Here is a 21,403-nt window from a genome sequence, read left to right on the forward strand (position 1 = left end):
ATCAGAGTTTGTGTAGTATTATTATTATAATCAAGGGGGAAGCGCTAAACCCGGAGGATTATACAGCGCCTGGGGAGGGGGATGTGGAAGGCATTCAGGCTTAATTCGGGGAACTGGAGCACAGTTTGTGTAGTAAATCGGCTGCTGTCAAAAAGTCAATGAGAGAGTCTGGGTTAAAGGAGGTTCCATTAGCAAGCAGGGAAGGTAAGGTAAGGACAGCGGTGACGATGGAGGTAAATTCTGTGTGCTCGTTGATAAAGTGGACAGTCCAACAGAATGTGGCTAACTGAAACAAACCTGATAATTCTCACAATGGAACAGGGCGCCTGTCCATGAAATACCTGTAAGACTAAGTGTGGCCGATGCGAAGGTGGGAGAGAGTAGTCTCCCACCCTTGACACTGATAAGACGGCCAGAAACCTATATACAGTTAATAGAATGTAGTTTATTTTAGACCAGATCAGACCAACATTATTGCCAATGGGTGCAAAGGTGGGTAGCAATTACAGCAAAATATATATAGGGTCATACAATGCCTGAAGTTAGAGGCAATTTTTAGGGCTTACTTTTGATTATAACATATATATAACTGCTGTAAGACCTATATAGGTTTAGCACTAGTTGTGATTGTAATAAACAATTAGTTATCAAAGGAAGGGAAGTACAGATCCAATATCTTAAGACTGAGCCCCTAATCAGCACTAAGGTCTCTCCCCCTTTTAAAGGCAACAACAGCACCTGGAAAAGCATGGCAGTTAGGCTTGATTTAATGAACAGAACATTTATTTTATTTAGGGGGTATAGCTGAACCCATAAAGGTTATATAGTTCCTGACAGGCATTCAGGTTTGAAGTGGACAACCGAGTAAGAGTCCTCCAAGGAACCTCTTGATAAGGAAGAGGGATTATATTCACAAAAACTAATGGGCCACACTTGAAAGGTACTATAATCATGGGAAATTATTACAATAAAAATTAAGCACTAAACCCACAAGGGTCATACAGCACTGCAGGGTAGGATGTACTAAAAATGTGATGTATCGGAGATCAGCAAGGGTGAAAATGATACTGGGAACAGAGCAAGTAATGCCAATGAAGAAATAATGTAAATCATGGGAAAGCACTAAACCCACAAGTCTTAGTGACTGGAGAATGGGAGTTAATTAAATAATAAAATTAAGTACTAACTGTGGGAGGTAATTAGCTTTGACCTGTGAAAGGACTTGTATTCTTGGTAATGCTAAACCTATGAGTTATAGTGTATCCCTATGATCAAAGAGCTCCTTATCAGCATCAAGGCAATGTACGTATGTATCTCCTTTTTGAAGGGTAGACATGATAAGTGCCCTTGTGTGATTCACCCTGCACTGTTCAATAAATTTTGTATGCATATACAAATTAAATTAAAATGCTTAAATCAGTGAATAAAAGAGAGACTGCGAGCAATTTTTATTAGTGAAGGTCAAAAGACTTGACATTTGGCATAGCAGAACTCTGTTGTTCCAATGGTCCAGTTGTTAGGATCTGGAAATAAACAAAAACAAATTAGAAAGGCACTTACATCATTAATATTACAATGTCTCCCCTAAAGAGAGGTTCCTTGAAGCCAGTGAGGGGACCTTTTGATCCAAGGAACTGAACCTGGACTCCCGTTCCCTAGATCAAGCCTTAATGCCTGCCATTTCCCCAGGGCACTGTATGACCCTTACAGGTCTGGCTCTCCCCCACGAATGTAATAGTAAAATATTTATTAATTATACCCTGGTTTGAGTCCTATTTTAAAGTGCATTATTTTCATATAGTCGGACTTGAGTCCTGGAAATGGGAAGTACAATGCCTGCACTTTAAAGGAGGGGTTTGGGATATTGGCAGTTTGGAGGGATATGTTGTGTATCTTTGTACGTATGTGCTTCTGGACTCTTGTATTCTGAGCACCTCTGCAAAAACAGTGATTATGTGTGAGTGTGGTGAAAGTGTTGAATGATGATGAAAGCATTTTCTTTTTGGGGATTTTCTTTCTTTTTTGGGTCACCCTGCCTCGGTGGGAGACGGCCAACTTGTTGGAAAAAAAACTACATGCGAGTATTGTATTCATAAGAAATACAAAATGCGCCATCTGGGACACCCCAAACCATTCCACAAGATACAATCTATCCTTACTGATGAATTAATGAGATAGTATTAAGGATTAAAAGCTTAATTATGCAAGCTCAAATCTCATCCACCACAAAAAGTCTATATTACTGTCGAGTGATTGCAATTTCAGTTTAAGTCGATATATATTTAAGCTTAAAATATTACAGCATTCCAAAAACCATTGCTCAAGTTAACCATTTTGTATAAAGGCAATTTGGGAAATTATTTTACGTTTAGCACTTAAGACCAATACTGTATGTACCTTTACTTACTTGAATATTTAATATTAATATAAAAGTTGGCTCATAGTTTCTCCTCTTCTAGACCATACTTTGGGAAATAGAATACGGGCCGTTCTTCGCCATCAATATCCTTATAGTCCCCAATTGCAACCATACCCTCAGGATTCATTGACTCCCCTGTGAAGAACTGAAGATCTTTGAACTTCTTGAGTACATCATTCAGAGGCTTTTGGATTGCAATAAGCTTATCTGCCCCAGACGTGCCCTCCAGCTTTGCCTTTAATCTGAAATTATAAGTAAGAATATCAAAATATATCAGAAAATAACTAATAAATACACTGACAGTTGCAGTTAAAAATTATTCTTCCAAGCAAACTAAAAACTTGTAATTTAGATATCACAATAATGGCAGACAAACAGTTTTAAGCCTATTCCTAAGACCAGGGAATGGACAATAGTCTCTGGTGCAAACTACACCCAAAAATTTTTTTTAACATCTCTACAGTACTGTATATATACATAAATACTATATGGACTTTAAACCCTACAGCAAGGAGGCTAGATGAAATCATAAGAACACAAGAAAGAAGGAACATTGCAGCAGGCCTACCAGCCCATGTGAGGCAGGTCCAATTCTCCCACCAGCTTAAGCCAATGCCTTGACCTAGTCAGGTCAGTCACATTCACTTAAGGGAGGAGCACAGCATCTGACCTAATAGCACAAGCTAGTCAGGCCCAACTCACACCCACCCACTCATGTATTTATCCAACCTATTTTTAAAACTACACGTCTTAGCTACTACGACGGTACTCGGGAGTTTGTTCTACTCATCCACAACTATTACCAAACCAGCTTTTTCTTATATCCTTCCTGAATCTGAATTTTTTCCCATTTAAAAACCATTGAGTATTGTGCAGTGAGACTGTTATACAGAAAAAAGGAGAATGAAGAAATTAGAAGACCTTAAAATATACCTTTGGTAATCCCATAGAGGTACAAGGAAAGAGTGGCTAAGGAGGTTTAAGCATTTAAAGAGGGAACAGAATAGGATACCCAAGGTGGTGTGTGAATTTGGGATGCAAGGAAAAAAGGGGGGGGGGTATCCCAGAAGAGTTGGAGGTATGGGGGTAAAGGTGGTTTTGGGGGTTGGTAATATTAAGAGATTCTGGAAAACCCATTAACTGGACTGGAGACCTGGAGGTTGAGGGAAGAGGGGTTAATATTTGCTTGAGCTGCTCAGTTAGGTGATAATTCAAGTTAGTGCATAATAAGTGGGTTTTGCAATACAGTTTTGTATGCTGTTTAAAAGTGCTTTTGGGTTTAATATTTCAGCTGCCCAATGTCTTAGTGTGCAACTTGTGCAAAATTTAACAAACTGTGCAATGGAAAATTACATTTTGAGCATACGGGTATGTAAAAAAAAAAAAAAAAAAAAAAAAAAAAAAACTAACAAAAAATTCTAATTATGTATGTTGGTTCTTTATATTTTATTAAAAAAATAGTTTTCTTTGAGTGCGTGCATGTGTGTCAACAGTCCCAGACCGACTGAATTGTCCTAAGTTTCTTACCAAATGCAGATTATTTGTGTATAAATGTCTCCATGCACAGCTCATCTATTGTTGGAGAATATACATACCCCCCACTTTCAGAACAGCTAAAGCAAAAAATGACAACAGGTGGGAAGTACAGTGCCTGCAATGAGTAAAGACATTGGTTTGGAAGATCATGTGAAGTATGATGTCAGCATGCTTCTAGTAAGACAGCAAGTGAATGAATGGCTGCAAACGTGTTTTCTCTTTAAGGTCAACTTACCTTGCTGGAAGATAACTGGTGCATAATATAAAAAAAAATCTAGAAGTACAACATATTGAAGACACTGGCACACCTAATACTTCACCTATTTAAGCCCCAATGACCTCATGAGCAATCTGATGCCCTCTCCAACCTCTCACACCATGCAACTTTCATCAGGTCTTCACCCAACTGTATGTTCACTTTTTTGCCTATACATATATGTTATTTTTTCTTGACTTTGTATGTTAGAAGTCGTCTAAGTCCCAGGACCAAAACATTTCCAAAAGAAATGTCTTAAGTATTTGTACACATGTCTCCTGACCCCCTTTGTCAACGTGTTACCAAGGTTTTAGCACTGCCTCTACTGATGGCTTTTTGAACACCCACCAGTATCAGTTTCTTTAGTCAATGCAGATTCAATATGACTGCATTACTCTTAGTACTGAAAAATGAGGTAAACAGCCAGGAGAGAGAAAAGAAAATGATAGTTTGAATACTGGAGTTTGCAGCAATTAGAATTACCATTGTATTTAGGTTAGGTTAGGAAAGACTCATTAACAAATAGGTTACACGTCTTCTGACATGGCATGTCCCACCACTGGATCTTTTGGTTATCTTACCAAGGCCTTCCACTGACTTACTGGTCTACCCCTTTAAAAACCAACTTATTATTTAGGAAGGAGCACTAAGCCAGCAGGGTCATATAGCACCTGGGGGGAATGGAAGACAATTACAATCCAAGAAAGTAAAGAAAAGGCCAATGTCTTTCATCAAAAGCCCCTCACTGGCATAGCTGTGCATTTAGCATATTTCAGATAATTTGCCCAGTTTGCCAGACTCCAGTTCTGGAGGTGGGAAGTACAGAGCCTGCACTATGAGGGAGGTGTTGAAATGTTGCACCTGTAGAGATTACTGTCCATGAAGGCAAAAAGGGGAAAGAGTACAGTGGTACCAATACAGCCTCTCCTCACTTAGCGACGTACTCGTTTACTGATGACTTGGACTTACGACGGGCTTCTGACCAGTATGAATACCTAAATAATGTATATCAGAGGTGATTTCCTCTATTCTGTTTATTACAATATACAGTAAACTGTATAAACATTTAAAAAATATACCAGAAATTTTATAAATAGTGCAAAGATGACAAAATATCAAAGATGGTTGACACAAACCCACTACCATTTTAGTATGCTCCTCACTTAGCGACAAATTCATTTACTGACATGGTCTTAGGTACAGAACTCCATTAACCCTTTCAGGGTCGCCAGGCCCTCTCCAAGACTTATTCTCCGGGTCGCCAAATTAAAAAAAAAAAAAAAAAAAAAAAAAAAAAAACTTACGAAAAGAGAATCTTTTCCCAATCATAACGACACCAAAAGCATGAAATTTGATGGAAAACTTACGGAATTATGCTCTCGCGAAGTTAGCGGTCTCTACGATGTTTATGCATTGGCGATTTTGCCCACTTTGAGCCCTATTTTCGGCCAATTCCAGTGTACTAGTCGACAAAAATCATAACTATTTCGCCAGAACTCCATTTTTTTTGATCGAATGAGTACAAGAAACCACCCATTTACCGATTTCAACTATCCAATAAAGTGGTCAGAATTTAGCAATTTTGCCAATTTCACACAAATTTCAAAAGATGCCAATTTCCAAATAAGGTCCAGAATAAACAAGAAAGACATTCCTGGCACTAAAATAACATTTCTTCTGTTCATTAGTCACGTCCCCACGCCCCTCTTACATTCTTTTGCAATCCACTTAGAATTTTTATTCTCACAAAAAAATAGAAGATTTACTGTTATGCAGACTACTGCATTAGTGTAGAAATGGTATAAATGATATCAGCGCACTTGTGAAAGAATATTAGACTCACCAGTTGACGTGTATTGGACGCTTAGCATGATTTGTTTACTTTTGAACTTTGGCAAAAATCGAAGATTTCCGCTACTTTGAGTTCAATTTCAAGGTACAGTGGACCCTCACCTAACGATATTAATCCGTTCCTGAGACCTCAACGTTAGGCGAAATTATTGTTAGCCGAATTAATTTTCCCCATAAGAAATAATGGAAATCAAATTAATCCGTTCCTGACACCCCAATGAAAAAAAAAAAATTTACCACATGAAATATTAATTTTAATACACACAAATTGAAGGAGACATGTACAATTACATGACACTTAACTTTATTGAAGATCTGGCGATGATTGATGGGATGGGAGGAGGGGAGTGTGTGGATGGTGTTAATGTTCAGAAGGGGAATCCCCTTCCATTAGGACTCGAGGTGTAAAGTCCTTTTCCAGGGTTACTTCCCTTCTTTTAATGCCACTAGGACCAGCTTGAGAGTCACTGGACCTCTGTCGCACAACATATCTGTCCATAGAGCTCTGTACCTCCCGTTCCTTTAAGATTTGTCTAAAATGGGCCATAACATTGTCATTGTAATAGTCACCAGCACGGCTTGCAATAGCTGTGTTAGGGTGATTTTCATCCATAAAGGTTTGCAGTTCAACCCGCTTTGCACACATTTCCTTAATCTTTGAAGTAGGCACAATGGATTCCACAACTGGCATAGGCATCTCAGGGTTAGCCCCAAACCCTTCAAAATCTTTCTTAATTTCCATACTAATTCTCACCCTTTTTATTACAGGGTTGGCACTAGAAGCTTTTTTGGGGCCCATGGTGACTTATTTTGCAGGTGCAATCACTAAAAATGCTGTGATATGAAATGTTCCAATTTTATGTTTGGATGCGACCGCAGTGGCTGGCTTGTAAACACTGGGCTCAGGCCACACGTGGACGCGTCTTGAACGGAGCGAATTGCGTTGGGCGAGTTTTTTAGCACTAGCCGAGGCAAAATTTTTGCGTTAAAATGTATCGCTAGGCGGATTTAACGTTATGCGATGCGTTCGTTAGGCGAGGGTCCACTGTACTTTTCATTGTAAAACCAATCAAAATCGTCTCAATTTCTGTAACATGTCTTCCATTCTATAAAATGAGACCAGGAAAACTAGAATACCATCATAAATACCATACGAAAATACAGTGCAAAGTCGATGTTTTAAACCAAAAACACTGTCAAGTTTTTTTTTTCTCATTACGCACTGTGTGCTGCAGGATTTTTTTTATAGTGCACACACTGACCACAGACCCATTCTTTCATATGTAGGCCTACCAGCTTTCTCTCGCTAGATTTGAGAGCACTAGAATTTAGGCGTACTAGTACGTCAAAAACCCTGGTGCGTAAGCCGTACCAGTACGTCTGAAACCCTGAAAGGGTTAAGTGAGGAGAGGCTGTAATCTTATATAGGTGTGAAACATGGGCTGTGAATGTTGCAGTGAGAAGTAGGGTAGATGCAGTTGAGATGTCATGTCTGAAGGCAACATGTGGTGTAAATAAGCTGAAAATTCATAGTTTGGAGAACAGAAGGAAGTGTGGGGGATACTTAAAGTATTAACCAGAGGGCTGAGGAAGAATTGTTGAGGTGGTTTGGACATCTAGAGGGGTCAGAGCAAAATGGGACGACTTGGAGGGTGTGTAAATCTAGAAATGCAAGGGGTTTGAACATCCAGCAAGCATGTGTGTGTGTTCTATAGTAGTGGAAGCATTTGCTTTTAATGACTTGACAATTCAGTGTTACCAATACCTGCTAGTTAGAAATCCATCTGCTTCTTCACCTGGAAAGTGGCCATTTCATCAAAATGAATACTGAATAGTAGCTCTGATCCTTTGATGTCATTAGTATATCAATGAAATACCCCTGCAAGCTATCTTTAACCATATAAGAAGCACTTGTTTGACCATGATAAAGTTCTTGTGCCATCTTATTGTCCACAAACAAGGCTTTAATATATCCTCAATTTGGTCAACAGAACCTAAACAATGATAAAACCATCGCTGAAGTTGATGGTTGAGTGACTTGCCATTACCACTGGTCAGACTGTGCATAAATCTCTACTGCCAAAAGGAGCTGCTCTGATTCCAACAGCTTGGGATGATGTTCATTATTAGCATATTTGGAAGTGCATCTGTCTTGGCATGCTAGATAATGTGCCTTGCCTGCATTGTCACATTCCAGCCTTTTCTTTGCAGCTTAGTCTCTACTTATTCAAGTCAGTATGAAAACCACAAGGTGCTGAAGTGTGTTTCACCATCCAGTATTTTGTATTAAAGTGCAGTATGCAGCAGTAGCTGAACTATTCCATCAACTAGCAATCAATTATACCTTCGCCACTGAAGCAAACAACCCTAGAAAACCTAGTCCTCAAATTAGTTTTGTGCAACATTTACATGTATAATATGACAGGATCACAGTGCAAGAACCTAGATGGTAGTGCAGAGGTTACCAAACACTGTTAAGAGATAAAGCTAGAAATGTGCATTTAACTTACTGATAGATTTCTAGTATTTCCTGTAATGCCAAAATACCATTGTGGCATTAGAGAAGAGAAAGGGTTGAACAAAAATTTGAGTGTTAGCGAGATATGATACATGCTAGAGAAACAGGAATACAGTCAGTTTGGGAAATTTATAGAAAACAGGGAACTTGATACAAAGTGCTTACTGCCAAATGACCAAAGGAGTAACAGATAGAAGGAAACATGCCAGTTTCCTGCTTCTGGATTGAACCAGGGTTCTTTGGTTGTGCACCAAAGGTACTATCACTGAACTCATGGAACAATAAATGCGCAAACTGAAATTAAATTGATCTGCTCCAGACCATTATTGAGGCAAGTCCATTTTGTGGGTTTATTGTCAAATGGCCTAGTGATGGTGCTGTAACTTGTAGCCACTAGTGTAAATAAGACATTTAAAGTTCAAATATTTTACAAACTAATTTAAGGAAACCATTTGAAATTCTGGTATCAGAAAAACAAATAATGCAGAGTATATTTTGGTGCAGTAAATTTATCTAATAACCAAAGAAAAAAAAATCAAATTTCTTCAAACCCACCTTCTAAAGGCCTACCCCATTTAAAATACAAATTTTCCTTTTATGGAGTTAATGTAATAAGTCCAAAGTAAAAGCAAAGCAACAGTAAGTTAATGCATGAAAACAAAGAGATAGGCAATCAATCTTAAAAACTGATTCAAAACTCATTAACAAGCAGCATCACCAACATTCAGTGAGAATTACATGCATGTGCAATATCTGGGTATCTTTATTTGTAGTCATTTTGCCAACCAGTAGCTTTATCAATACATGGACATAAATGTAATTATATACAAAAGATGAGGTAATCAATCCCTCAGTCTTGGAGTTGAAGAAAGAGCCCTCTAGTCTTGAATCTTTCAGATTCTTGTACATTGTAATTCTACATTCTTCACATGTCCTTGTATTGATAAAATCACTGGTTGGCAAAACATCTACAAATAAATATATCCATATGTTGCACATTTGTCTAATTCTTCCTCTTGTCAGTATTGTATACCCTTCATGTCAACATTCAGCATACTGGTTTCATGCCAAGTGTCCATAGCTCAATCCCTAGCATGGGTGGTAATGTTGGACATGTTTCCTTACACCTGCTGTCCCTGTTCACCTAGCATCAAGTAGGTACCTGGGTGTTAGATGACTGGTGTGGGTCGCATCCTGTGGGACGAGACTGAAGGATTCCAATGGAAATAAGACAGTCCCCAATGACAGGCTTTCTTGGGGTATCCTAGGTGGCTAACCCTCAGGGTTCAAAATCTGAATAAATCTTATCATAACTCCCTTATTCTTTCAGAATCTTTGGTTCCTTATAAAACTGAAGTCATCCCTCAATATAGTACTTTTCCATTCATATATCATAACCTCTGCAATGTAAAAAGATTCATAAATTAGTTATGAAGCTGGGCAGTTACCAACAGAAAGAAATACACCACTCACTTCTTGAGGTAATCCTTCATGTAAACAAGATAGTCCTTCTTGCTGCCAAATCCTGTTTCTTGAAGACGCATGTAAAGTACAACATCAATACCAGAAATGACATTACTTTCTGTACCCTCTTCAGCCTCTTCTGCCGAGGGGTTGGCACCTTCTAACTCTATATTGCCTTCAGACAATGTTATGTTCTTGCCTACCACCATATAAAAGGCATCATCAATGCTTTCAAATTTATAGGTGTCTGTGAACATTTCGTCACCTGTAAAAAATAAGAACTGTTAGTAAATGCTATGAAAACTGCTTACAGACAACACGCATGATTTATCGTTTACAGCATTCACTCTTGCAGTTAAAAAAACAAAGAAAGCCCTGAAATGGTCATAATTTTTTTTCCCAAATCACATGCTCATGGTGAAGTAGGAAAGACCAACAATGAAGCATTTTTAACCAATGTTTTTATTCCATCACTCGAGTCTCTTAGTGAAAGCAATTTTGTTCTTCCCTCAAAATTTAACCCAGGATGCTTGCCAGGCCTGCTAAAATATCCCAATGGAAATAAGTCATCCTGTCCGACTTTTTGGATTATCCTAGGTAATCTACATACATGCTATGTATGATAATTATGTATTTATGTGTACCTGTATCTGAATAAACTTACAGTTCAGTGATACCACTCAAAAGTCTGTTCCACTCATCCACAATTATTACCAAACCAGTGCTTTACTATATCCTTCCTAAATGTAAATTTTTCCAACTTGAACACATTGCTGCAAGTCCTGTCTTGGATGGATATTTTTAGCACATTTATGTCCTTTAATTATTCCTGCCTTTCATTTATACACCTTAATCATATCCCCCCTAATTCTATGCCTTTCTAGAGTGCAGATTCAGTGCCCTCAGTCTATCCTTAATATAATAATAATAATTTTATTTACTACAAGTACATGTACATGGTATACAGGCCTACCTGACATCAATGACATATTACTACTGATGGGTGAACACAGACAACAAGTATAAAGAAACAAGCCCAATGTTTCTACCCTGGCTGGGAATCGAACCCAGACCCTTGCCGTGTGAAACGAGAGCTTTAGCCACAAGAGCCCTATGTAAGAAAGATGTCTGATATGCAGGATCATCATCCTTCTCAGTATGTTTTCCAGAACATTTATGTCCATTCTGTATTATGGTGACCGGAACTGCAGAGCATAATCTAAACGAGGCCTTACCAATGATATATCAAGTTGAAGTACGTATAACTTAAGACCATAAGCTATGCTACTGATGAATACCAGTCTAAAAAGTCCATTCTTTCTTATGTACCTATGATAACCTCCAAGAGTTATGAGTTCCCTGGTTGTTCAACCACTAGTTTGTGTGTGAAAGATAGAAATTGAGATATGCCTAGCATGGACCAGTTAGCCAGTTGCAGTGCTCAATTCTTATGTTCATTATTCTACCTGTGAGCCCTGCCTATGCTGGTATATCTTCTAATTCAGCACTTACCTCTGACTATTATAAAAGGCCCCATTCTCATGCCTCAAGTTTCGCTGCATCTTTACGTCTCCACTGCTTCTGCTGTCTACAATAAGTCACATTCACCCGACTGACAGGCGAAACAGTTTAACAAAGGTACCTTGCTGTTTTATGTGCCTTATTCAACTAGCATATACATTAACCCTTAAATGGTCCAAACAGATCGACGTTCAAATTCATAGTGCTACAAAAGTAGATCTATTTTTTTTTTTTTTGCATATTTTCAAATGCAACAAAAAAAAATGTAGATAAGTTTTTTTTACACGTTTTCAGATGTAAAACAAAAAAGATCTACATTTTTTTACACACTTTCAGATGTTGAAAAAACATATATATACGTTTGGACCATTTAAGAGTTAATAAGGGGGGTTTAACCCTTTGACTGTCACAACCCCCAATCCTGAGGTGTCTCCTGGTGTCGCAAAATTTAAAAATTCTTCTTATGAAATGATAGAGAATCTTTTCCCGATTGTAATGACACCAAAAAACGAAATTTGATGGAAAACTGACGGAATTATGCTCTCGCGAAGTTAGTGACCTCGGCGCTGTTTACAAATCGGCGATTTCGCCCACTTTGAGCCCTATTTTCGGCTAATTCCATTGTACCAGTTGCCCAATCTCATAGCTATTTCTTTAGAACTCTATTTTTTCTATCAATTGAGTACAAGAAACTGCCCATTTACTGATTTCAACTACCTAATAATGTGGTCAGAAATTTGCAATTTGGCCAATTTCACGAAAACTAAAAAATATGACAATTTCAAAATAAGGTCCAGAATGAACAATGCAGACATTCCTGGCTATAAAATAACATTTTCTTTGCTCATCAGTCATATCTCCAGGCCCCTCTGATATTACTCTTGCTTTCTATTTTGAATTTTTATTCAAACAAAAAATAGAAGACTTACTATTATGCAGAGTACTGCAATACTGTAATAATTGTATAAATAACATCAACCCATTCATGACTGCATATTAGAATGGCTAGTTGGACATTTATTGGACAATGACATCATTTGTTTACTTTTGAACATTGGCAAAAATCAAACATTTCCCCTACTTTGAGCTCCATTTCTAGGTTCTTTTTATAGTAAAATCAATCAAAATCACCTCTATTTCTACAATATGTTTTCCATTCTATCAAATAAGACCAGGAAAACGAGTATACAACCATAAATACCATACGAAAATAGACCACAAAGTCGGCAATTAAAAAAAAAAAAAAAACGGTCTTGAGTTTTTTTTTCTCATTATGCACTGCGTGCTCCAGTATTTTTTTTATATGGTGCACACTGACCACACAGACCCATTCTCTCACATGTGGGCCTACCAGCTTTCTCCTGCTTGATTTGAAGCCGCTAGAATTTATGAGTATATATACGTCAAACACGGTACCTCGTAAGACGTATATATACGGCCACGACAGTCAAAGGGTTAAGTAAGCCCTGCCTAGCATGGTCCTGGGTACCTTACCTTTGAAGAGTTTCAAGAGTTTCACTACTCTCGGAGCCCGGCCATGGGCCAGGCTCGTCTGGTGCTTGCCTGGTTAACCAGATTGTTGCTGCTGGAGGCCCGCTGCCCCAAATATCCATCACAGCCTGGTTGATCTGGCACCTGATGAAGATACTGTCCAATTGCCTCTTGAAGGCTTCTACACTTGTTCCAGCCGTGTTTATGTATTTTTGAAGTCTGTTAAATCAAGGGTATAGGCAGGCCCTGCTTATACAGCAGGTTAGGTTCCAGGCTACAGCAAAAATTGCTGTAAGGTGAAACATACTCTTTTCACTTTCAAATGCATATAAAAGCCTAATAACATGTTTACACTATCATATATTAAGTGAGTAATAGAGCTTGGCCTAAAAAAAATGCATATGCAGTGGACCCTCGGCTGTAATCCGTTCCAGAAGCTCAGCCTAAAACTGAAATAATATTTCCCATAAGAACTAATTAAATAAAATTAATCCGTTCCAGACGAAAATACTCACCAAAACAATTTTTTTAACAAATCAGTATTTCATACCTTTATTGAAGACTAATGCTGGCTTCTGGAATGCCTGCTACACGTCCTGCATCCCTGCTACACTCCCTGCCTGCCTGCTACACTCCCTGCCTGCCTGCCTGCCTGCTACACTCCCTGCCTGCCTGCCTGCCTGCCTGCTACACTCCCTGCCTGCCTGCTACACTCCCTGCCTACCTGCCTGCCTGCTACACTCCCTGCCTGCCTGCCTGCCTGCCTGCTACACTCCCTGCCTGCCTGCCTGCCTGCCTGCCTGCCTGCCTGCCTGCCTGCTACACTCCCTGCCTGCCTGCCTGCCTGCCTGCCTGCCTGCTACACTCCCTGCCTGCCTGCCTGCTACACTCCCTGCCTGCCTGCCTGCCTGCCTGCCTGCCTGCTACACTCCCTGCCTGCCTGCCTGCCTGCCTGCCTGCTACACTCCCTGCCTGCCTGCCTGCTACACTCCCTGCCTGCCTGCTACACTCCCTGCCTGCCTGCTACACTCCCTGCCTGCCTGCCTGCTACACTCCCTGCCTGCCTGCTACACTCCCTGCCTGCCTGCTACACTCCCTGCCTGCCTGCCACACTCCCTGCCTGCCTGCCTGCTACACTCCCTGCATGCCTGCCTGCCTGCTACACTCCCTGCATGCCTGCCTGCCTGCCTGCTACACTCCCTGCATGCCTGCCTGCCTGCTACACTCCCTGCATGCCTGCCTGCCTGCTACACTCCCTGCATGCCTGCCTGCCTGCTACACTCCCTGCATGCCTGCCTGCCTGCTACACTCCCTGCATGCCTGCCTGCCTGCCTGCTACACTCCCTGCATGCCTGCCTGCCTGCCTGCTACACTCCCTGCATGCCTGCCTGCATGCCTGCCTGCCTGCTACACTCCCTGCCTGCCTGCTACACTCCCTGCATGCCTGCCTGCCTGCCTGCTACACTCCCTGCATGCCTGCCTGCCTGCCTGCTACACTCCCTGCATGCCTGCCTGCCTGCCTGCTACACTCCCTGCATGCCTGCCTGCCTGCCTGCCTGCTACACTCCCTGCATGCCTGCCTGCCTGCCTGCTACACTCCCTGCATGCCTGCCTGCCTGCTACACTCCCTGCATGCCTGCCTGCCTGCCTGCTACACTCCCTGCATGCCTGCCTGCCTGCCTGCTACACTCCCTGCATGCCTGCCTGCCTGCCTGCTACACTCCCTGCATGCCTGCCTGCCTGCCTGCTACACTCCCTGCATGCCTGCCTGCATGCCTGCCTGCATGCCTGCCTGCATGCCTGCCTGCTACACTCCCTGCCTGCATGCATGCCTGCCTGCTACACTCCCTGCCTGCATGCATGCCTGCCTGCCTGCCTGCCTGCCTGCCTGCTACACTCCCTGCATGCCTGCCTGCCTGCCTGCCTGCTACACTCCCTGCCTGCCTGCCTGCCTGCTACACTCCCTGCATGCCTGCCTGCCTGCTACACTCCCTGCATGCATGCCTGCCTGCCTGCCTGCCTGCTACACTCCCTGCATGCCTGCCTGCCTGCCTGCTACACTCCCTGCATGCCTGCCTGCCTGCCTGCTACACTCCCTGCATGCCTGCCTGCCTGCCTGCTACACTCCCTGCATGCCTGCCTGCCTGCTACACTCCCTGCATGCCTGCCTGCTACACTCCCTGCATGCCTGCCTGCCTGCCTGCTACACTCCCTGCATGCCTGCCTGCTACACTCCCTGCATGCCTGCCTGCCTGCCTGCCTGCTACACTCCCTGCATGCCTGCCTGCCTGCCTGCTACACTCCCTGCATGCCTGCCTGCCTGCTACACTCCCTGCATGCCTGCCTGCCTGCTACACTCCCTGCATGCCTGCCTGCTACACTCCCTGCATGCCTGCCTGCCTGCTACACTCCCTGCATGCCTGCCTGCCTGCCTGCCTGCTACACTCCCTGCCTGCCTGCTACACTCCCTGCATGCCTGCCTGCCTGCTACACTCCCTGCATGCCTGCCTGCCTGCTACACTCCCTGCATGCCTGCCTGCCTGCTACACTCCCTGCATGCCTGCCTGCCTGCTACACTCCCTGCATGCCTGCCTGCCTGCTACACTCCCTGCATGCCTGCCTGCCTGCTACACTCCCTGCATGCCTGCCTGCCTGCTACACTCCCTGCATGCCTGCCTGCCTGCTACACTCCCTGCATGCCTGCCTGCCTGCTACACTCCCTGCATGCCTGCCTGCCTGCTACACTCCCTGCATGCCTGCCTGCCTGCTACACTCCCTGCATGCCTGCCTGCCTGCTACACTCCCTGCATGCCTGCCTGCCTGCCTGCTACACTCCCTGCATGCCTGCCTGCCTGCCTGCTACACTCCCTGCATGCCTGCCTGCCTGCCTGCTACACTCCCTGCATGCCTGCCTGCCTGCTACACTCCCTGCATGCCTGCCTGCCTGCTACACTCCCTGCATGCCTGCCTGCCTGCTACACTCCCTGCATGCCTGCCTGCCTGCTACACACCCTGCATGCTTGCCTGCCTGCTACACACCCTGCATGCTTGCCTGCCTGCTACACACCCTGCATGCTTGCCTGCCTGCTACACTCCCTGCATGCCTGCCTGCTACACTCCCTGCTTAAATTCCATGGTGTTTCTCACTTTCTTTACCACAGGAACTTTCTTTGGAGCTATGGCTACTTATTGCACAGTTCCACTGCAAAAACCCACAAACAATGGAAAACAAGTGAAATGTTTAGATGTATGAGCAGAAGCTTCCTCACGCACCGAAAGACACAGCCAAGCTAACATACAAGCAGCCCCAGCTGGGGGACGGATGTGTCTGAAACAGCCAATCACCGAAATAACAGCTGATCACCGGGAGCCGAAAAACCGGCCGATCACCAAGCTGGCTGATAACTGAGGGTCCACTGTACAGTACACGCATTACTTAGCTTAAAATATTTTCACCCTTAGCTTGTAGTGAGTGGTGAATATATTTATTGTAAGAAGTCTGAATAAGTGAAGAATGGGCATAATTGCAAAACTGCTGCATTGGCAAAACTCTTAAAGCAAAGTACTGTAAAGAAGGTTAAATCCATACAATATACTTTTTATGTGCCCATAATACGTTTGCCCCAAAGACAAACTGTAAAAAAAAATTGTATGATACGTACCCAAAGCCTAAATGGCTATTTTACTGAGGAAAATATTTATTGTGTCAATTTATGATTATGATAATTCCCCATTTCTTATTTCATGTTTTTAGTTATGACAATTCAAGTAGGGTGGGAAGGTAAGGTTTTTACACGTGTAACAAATTCACATAACACAATTTAAATTATAATTTGGCAAATTTCTGGAAATCTTTAATTTTTTAATATCAAAATAGTTAATAATAATTATACTAATAATAATTTTTATTTCTACAAGTACATGATGCAACTTATACAGACCTAGCTGACGTTAATGACATAATAGTATACAGAAAGCCCGTGGTTATGCAGAGCTTTTCAGGCAACTTAGGTTAATTTTGTCCCCTAGGATGCGACCCACACCATTTGACTAACACTTAGGAACCTATTTACAGCTAGGTTAACAGGGACAGCAAGTGCCTTAATTATAATAATCATAACTAAGCGCTAAACCGACAAGGGTCAAACAGCACAGGCGACTTAAAGAAAACCCGCCCAATGCTCCCACGGGTGCGAGTAAGCCCTGTCTAGCATTGTCGTGGGTGCAAGAAGGACCTGCCTAGCATGGTCGTGTGCCATGTAGGCTCAGCCTAGCATAGTCACGGGTGCAAGCAGGCCCTGCCTAGCATAGTACTGGGTGCAAGCAGGCCCTGCCTAGCATAGTACTGGGTGCAAGCAGGCCCTGCCTAGCATAGTACTGGGTGCAAGCAGGCCCTGCCTAGCATAGTACTGGGTGCAAGCAGGCCCTGCCTAGCATAGTCATGGGTGCCACATAAGCTCAGCCTAGCATGGTCCTGGGTGCAAGTATGCCCTGCCTAGCACAGGCGTGGGTGCCATGTATGCCCTGCCTAGCACAGGCGTGGGTGCCATGTATGCCCTGCCTAGCACAGTCCTGGGTGCAAGCAGGCCCTGCCTAGCACGGTCCTGGGTGCAAGCAGGCCCTGCCTAGCACGGTCCTGGGTGCAAGCAGGCCCTGCCTAGCACGGTCCTGGGTGCAAGCAGGCCCTGCCTACCACAGTCCTGGGTGCAAGCAGGCCCTGCCTACCACGGTCCTGGGTGCAAGCAGGCCCTGCCTACCACGGTCCTGGGTGCAAGCAGGCCCTGCCTACCACGGTCCTGGGTGCAAGCGGGCCCTGCCTACCACGGTCCTGGGTGCAAGCGGGCCCTGCCTACCACGGTCCTGGGTGCAAGCGGGCCCTGCCTACCACGGTCCTGGGTGCAAGCGGGCCCTGCCTACCACGGTCCTGGGTGCAAGCGGGCCCTGCCTACCACGGTCCTGGGTGCAAGCGGGCCCTGCCTACCACGGTCCTGGGTGCAAGCGGGCCCTGCCTACCACGGTCCTGGGTGCAAGCTGGCCCTGCCTACCACGGTCCTGGGTGCAAGCAGACCCTGCCTAGCATGGTCCTGGGTGCAAGCAGGTCCTGCCTAGCATGGTCCTGGGTGCAAGCAAGTCCTGCCTAACATGGTCCTGGGTGAAAGCAGGTCCTGCCTAGCATGGTCCTGGGTGAAAGCAGGTCCTGCCTAGGATGGTCCTGGGTGAAAGCAGGTCCTGCCTAGCATGGTCCTGGGTGAAAGCAGGTCCTGCCTAGCATGGTCCTGGGTGAAAGCAGGTCCTGCCTAGCATGGTCCTGGGTGAAAGCAGGTCCTGCCTAGCATGGTCCTGGGTGAAAGCAGGTCCTGCCTAGCATGGTCCTGGGTGAAAGCAGGTCCTGCCTAGCATGGTCCTGAGTGAAAGCAGGTCCTGCCTAGCATGGTCCTGGGCGCAAGCAGGTCCTGCCTAACATGGTCCTGGGTGAAAGAAGGTCCTGCCTAGCATGGTCCTGGGTGAAAGCAGGTCCTGCCTTGCATGGTCCTGGGTGAAAGCAGGTCCTGCCTAGCATGGTCCTGGGTGAAAGCAGGTCCTGCCTAGCATGGTCCTGGGTGAAAGCAGGTCCTGCCTAGCATGGTCCTGGGTGAAAGCAGGTCCTGCCTAGCATGGTCCTGGGTGAAAGCAGGTCCTGCCTAGCATGGTCCTGGGTGAAAGCAGGCACTGTCTAGCATGGTCCTGGGTGAAAGCAGGCACTGTCTAGCATGGTCCTGGGTGAAAGCAGGTCCTGTCTAACGTGGTCCTGAGTGAAAGCAGGTCCTGCCTAGCATGGTCCTGGGTGAAAGCAGGTCCTGCCTAGCATGGTCCTGGGTGAAAGCAGGTCCTGCCTAGCATGGTCCTGGGTGAAAGCAGGTCCTGCCTAGCATGGTCCTGGGTGAAAGCAGGTCCTGCCTCGCATGGTCCTGGGTGAAAGCAGGTCCTGCCTAGCATGGTCCTGCCTAGCATGGTCCTGGGTGAAAGCAGGTCCTGCCTAGCATGGTCCTGGGTGAAAGCAGGTCCTGCCTAGCATGGTCCTGGGTGAAAGCAGGTCCTGCCTAGCATGGTCCTGGGTGAAAGCAGGTCCTGCCTAGCATGGTCCTGGGTGAAAGCAGGTCCTGCCTAGCATGGTCCTGGGTGAAAGCAGGTCCTGCCTAGCATGGTCCTGGGTGAAAGCAGGTCCTGCCTAGCATGGTCCTGGGTGAAAGCAGGTCCTGCCTAGCATGGTCCTGGGTGAAAGCAGGTCCTGCCTAGCATGGTCCTGGGTGAAAGCAGGTCCTGCCTAGCATGGTCCTGGGTGAAAGCAGGTCCTGCCTAGCATGGTCCTGGGTGAAAGCAGGTCCTGCCTAGCATGGTCCTGGGTGAAAGCAGGTCCTGCCTAGCATGGTCCTGGGTGAAAGCAGGTCCTGCCTAGCATGGTCCTGGGTGAAAGCAGGTCCTGCCTAGCATGGTCCTGGGTGAAAGCAGGTCCTGCCTAGCATGGTCCTGGGTGAAAGCAGGTCCTGCCTAGCATGGTCCTGGGTGAAAGCAGGTCCTGCCCAGCATAATTCAATAGGCCTACTGCCGTTATGAAACATATCCACACACTCCCAGCACTCTCACGTTCCCAGCTGTAAAGTCAACTTTATTTTAGAGTATTTAACTGTATTAAAGCTGTAACATAAAGCTGTGAAGTCAAGCTTTGTATTCAAGCCTAACATAATGAATCATCGTCTCTAGGTCAAAGTGAAAGCTTTTAAAGCTCCTGCCTCTCTCATTTACAAAATTAAAGTCAATTAGCACTTGCAAATGAACCATAATAATGCACAAGCTTAGCTAAAAATGTAAGTAGAAAAAATATGTAAAAATAAAAATTTTCCTTAAATGACGTCGCCTCTTGTTATTATTCATATATTTTGTGTATTGATATTTTGAATACAATACAATGTACTCATACACACCATATAAAAAGGGTAAAAAAAAAAAAAAAGCCTGAACAGAGGTACAAAAAAAAAATTCATTACACTACCCAGCTGTAACCTAGAGCTGTCATTTCACTCGCTAAATTCTAAGCGATAAATAGGGCTATTTCGACTATCCTAGCGCCAGAATTAACGCCTCAGGTCTAACAGTGAGTTACCGTAGGTTAACTTACCGGTGATAATGTCCTTAAAGACCTTCATGGTGGATGGATGATGGTGGATGAAGACGGAAGAGTATGATGATAAAGGCTGGTCTCGCTGGGGCTGAGCCAGGAAGGACCCTCCTTGTAAACAAACAAGTGACAGGCGCACTCCTCACACCCTTCATATATATCTATTTTACTCATGGTGCAATCAGTAAAGCATGTTACACCATGTGTAGTAAAGCCCTGAATCAATAAAACATCAGAAATCTAAACAAAATGAACACCTAACGTCATTATTCTAACGTAAAAAAAAGTAGGCAGCCATGACCCAAAATTATTTTTTACCTGACCTAAAATAATTCACCCATACATGAAATTACGTCAACACTTGTTATAAAATAATTCTCATTTAAGGTTAGGTTAATTATTATTTGTTTTCCAATGACGCCAGACTGCTTTCTCAATTTAAAAAAATAGTTTAGGTGTTCGCCTTATTTTAATTGAATTATTTCGCTTATTTGATATTTTTTCTCAATATTGCGCAACTTATTATTATTAAAACTGAGGCTCAGTCCCGAGACCCATTATTTGCTTCTGTTATCTTGTGATTGTCACCCACAGTATGGGGTGTGTGTGGGGTGACTATCACCCACAATGTGGGGTGACTATCACCCACAATGTGGGGTGACTATCACCCACAGTGTGGTGTGTGTGGGGTGACTATCACTCACAGTGTGGTGAGTGTGGGGTGACTATCACCCACAATGTGGGGTGACTATCACCCACAATGTGGGGTGACTATCACCCACAATGTGGGGTGACTATCACCCACAGTGTGGTGTGTGTGGGGTGACTATCACCCACAGTGTGGTGTGTGTGGGGTGACTATCACTCACAGTGTGGTGAGTGTGGGGTGACTATCACTCACAGTGTGGTGTGTGGGGTGACTATCACCCAGTGTGGTGTGTGTGGGGTGACTATCACCCACAGTGTGGTGTGTGTGGGGTGACTATCACCCACAGTGTGGTGTGTGGGGGTGACTATCACTCACAGTGTGGTGTGTGGGGTGACTATCACCCAGTGTGGTGTGTGTGGGGTGACTATCACCCACAGTGTGGTGTGTCTGGGGTGACTATCACCCACAGTGTGGTGTGTGTGGGGTGACTATCACCCACAATGTGGGGTGACTATCACCCACAATGTGGGGTGACTATCACC

At 44.2% G+C, this 21,403-nt stretch overlaps 1 protein-coding gene across 1 annotated transcript; it reads right to left on the reverse strand.

Annotated features, from left to right (window-relative positions):
• Positions 1-1,436: 1,436 nt before the first annotated feature.
• On the reverse strand, positions 1,437-20,371 carry Tctp (translationally controlled tumor protein). The gene is made up of 4 exons (XM_053797311.2): positions 20,213-20,371; positions 10,054-10,309; positions 2,408-2,661; positions 1,437-1,523 (listed from the first exon to the last, which is right to left on the reverse strand). The coding sequence occupies exons 1-3, from the start codon at positions 20,238-20,240 to the stop codon at positions 2,439-2,441; spliced, it is 507 nt and encodes a 168-aa protein (XP_053653286.1). The 5' UTR covers positions 20,241-20,371; the 3' UTR covers positions 1,437-1,523; positions 2,408-2,438.
• Positions 20,372-21,403: the final 1,032 nt, after the last annotated feature.

This window comes from Cherax quadricarinatus, chromosome 82 (assembly GCF_038502225.1).
Source record: "Cherax quadricarinatus isolate ZL_2023a chromosome 82, ASM3850222v1, whole genome shotgun sequence".
NCBI lineage: Eukaryota > Metazoa > Arthropoda > Malacostraca > Decapoda > Parastacidae > Cherax > Cherax quadricarinatus.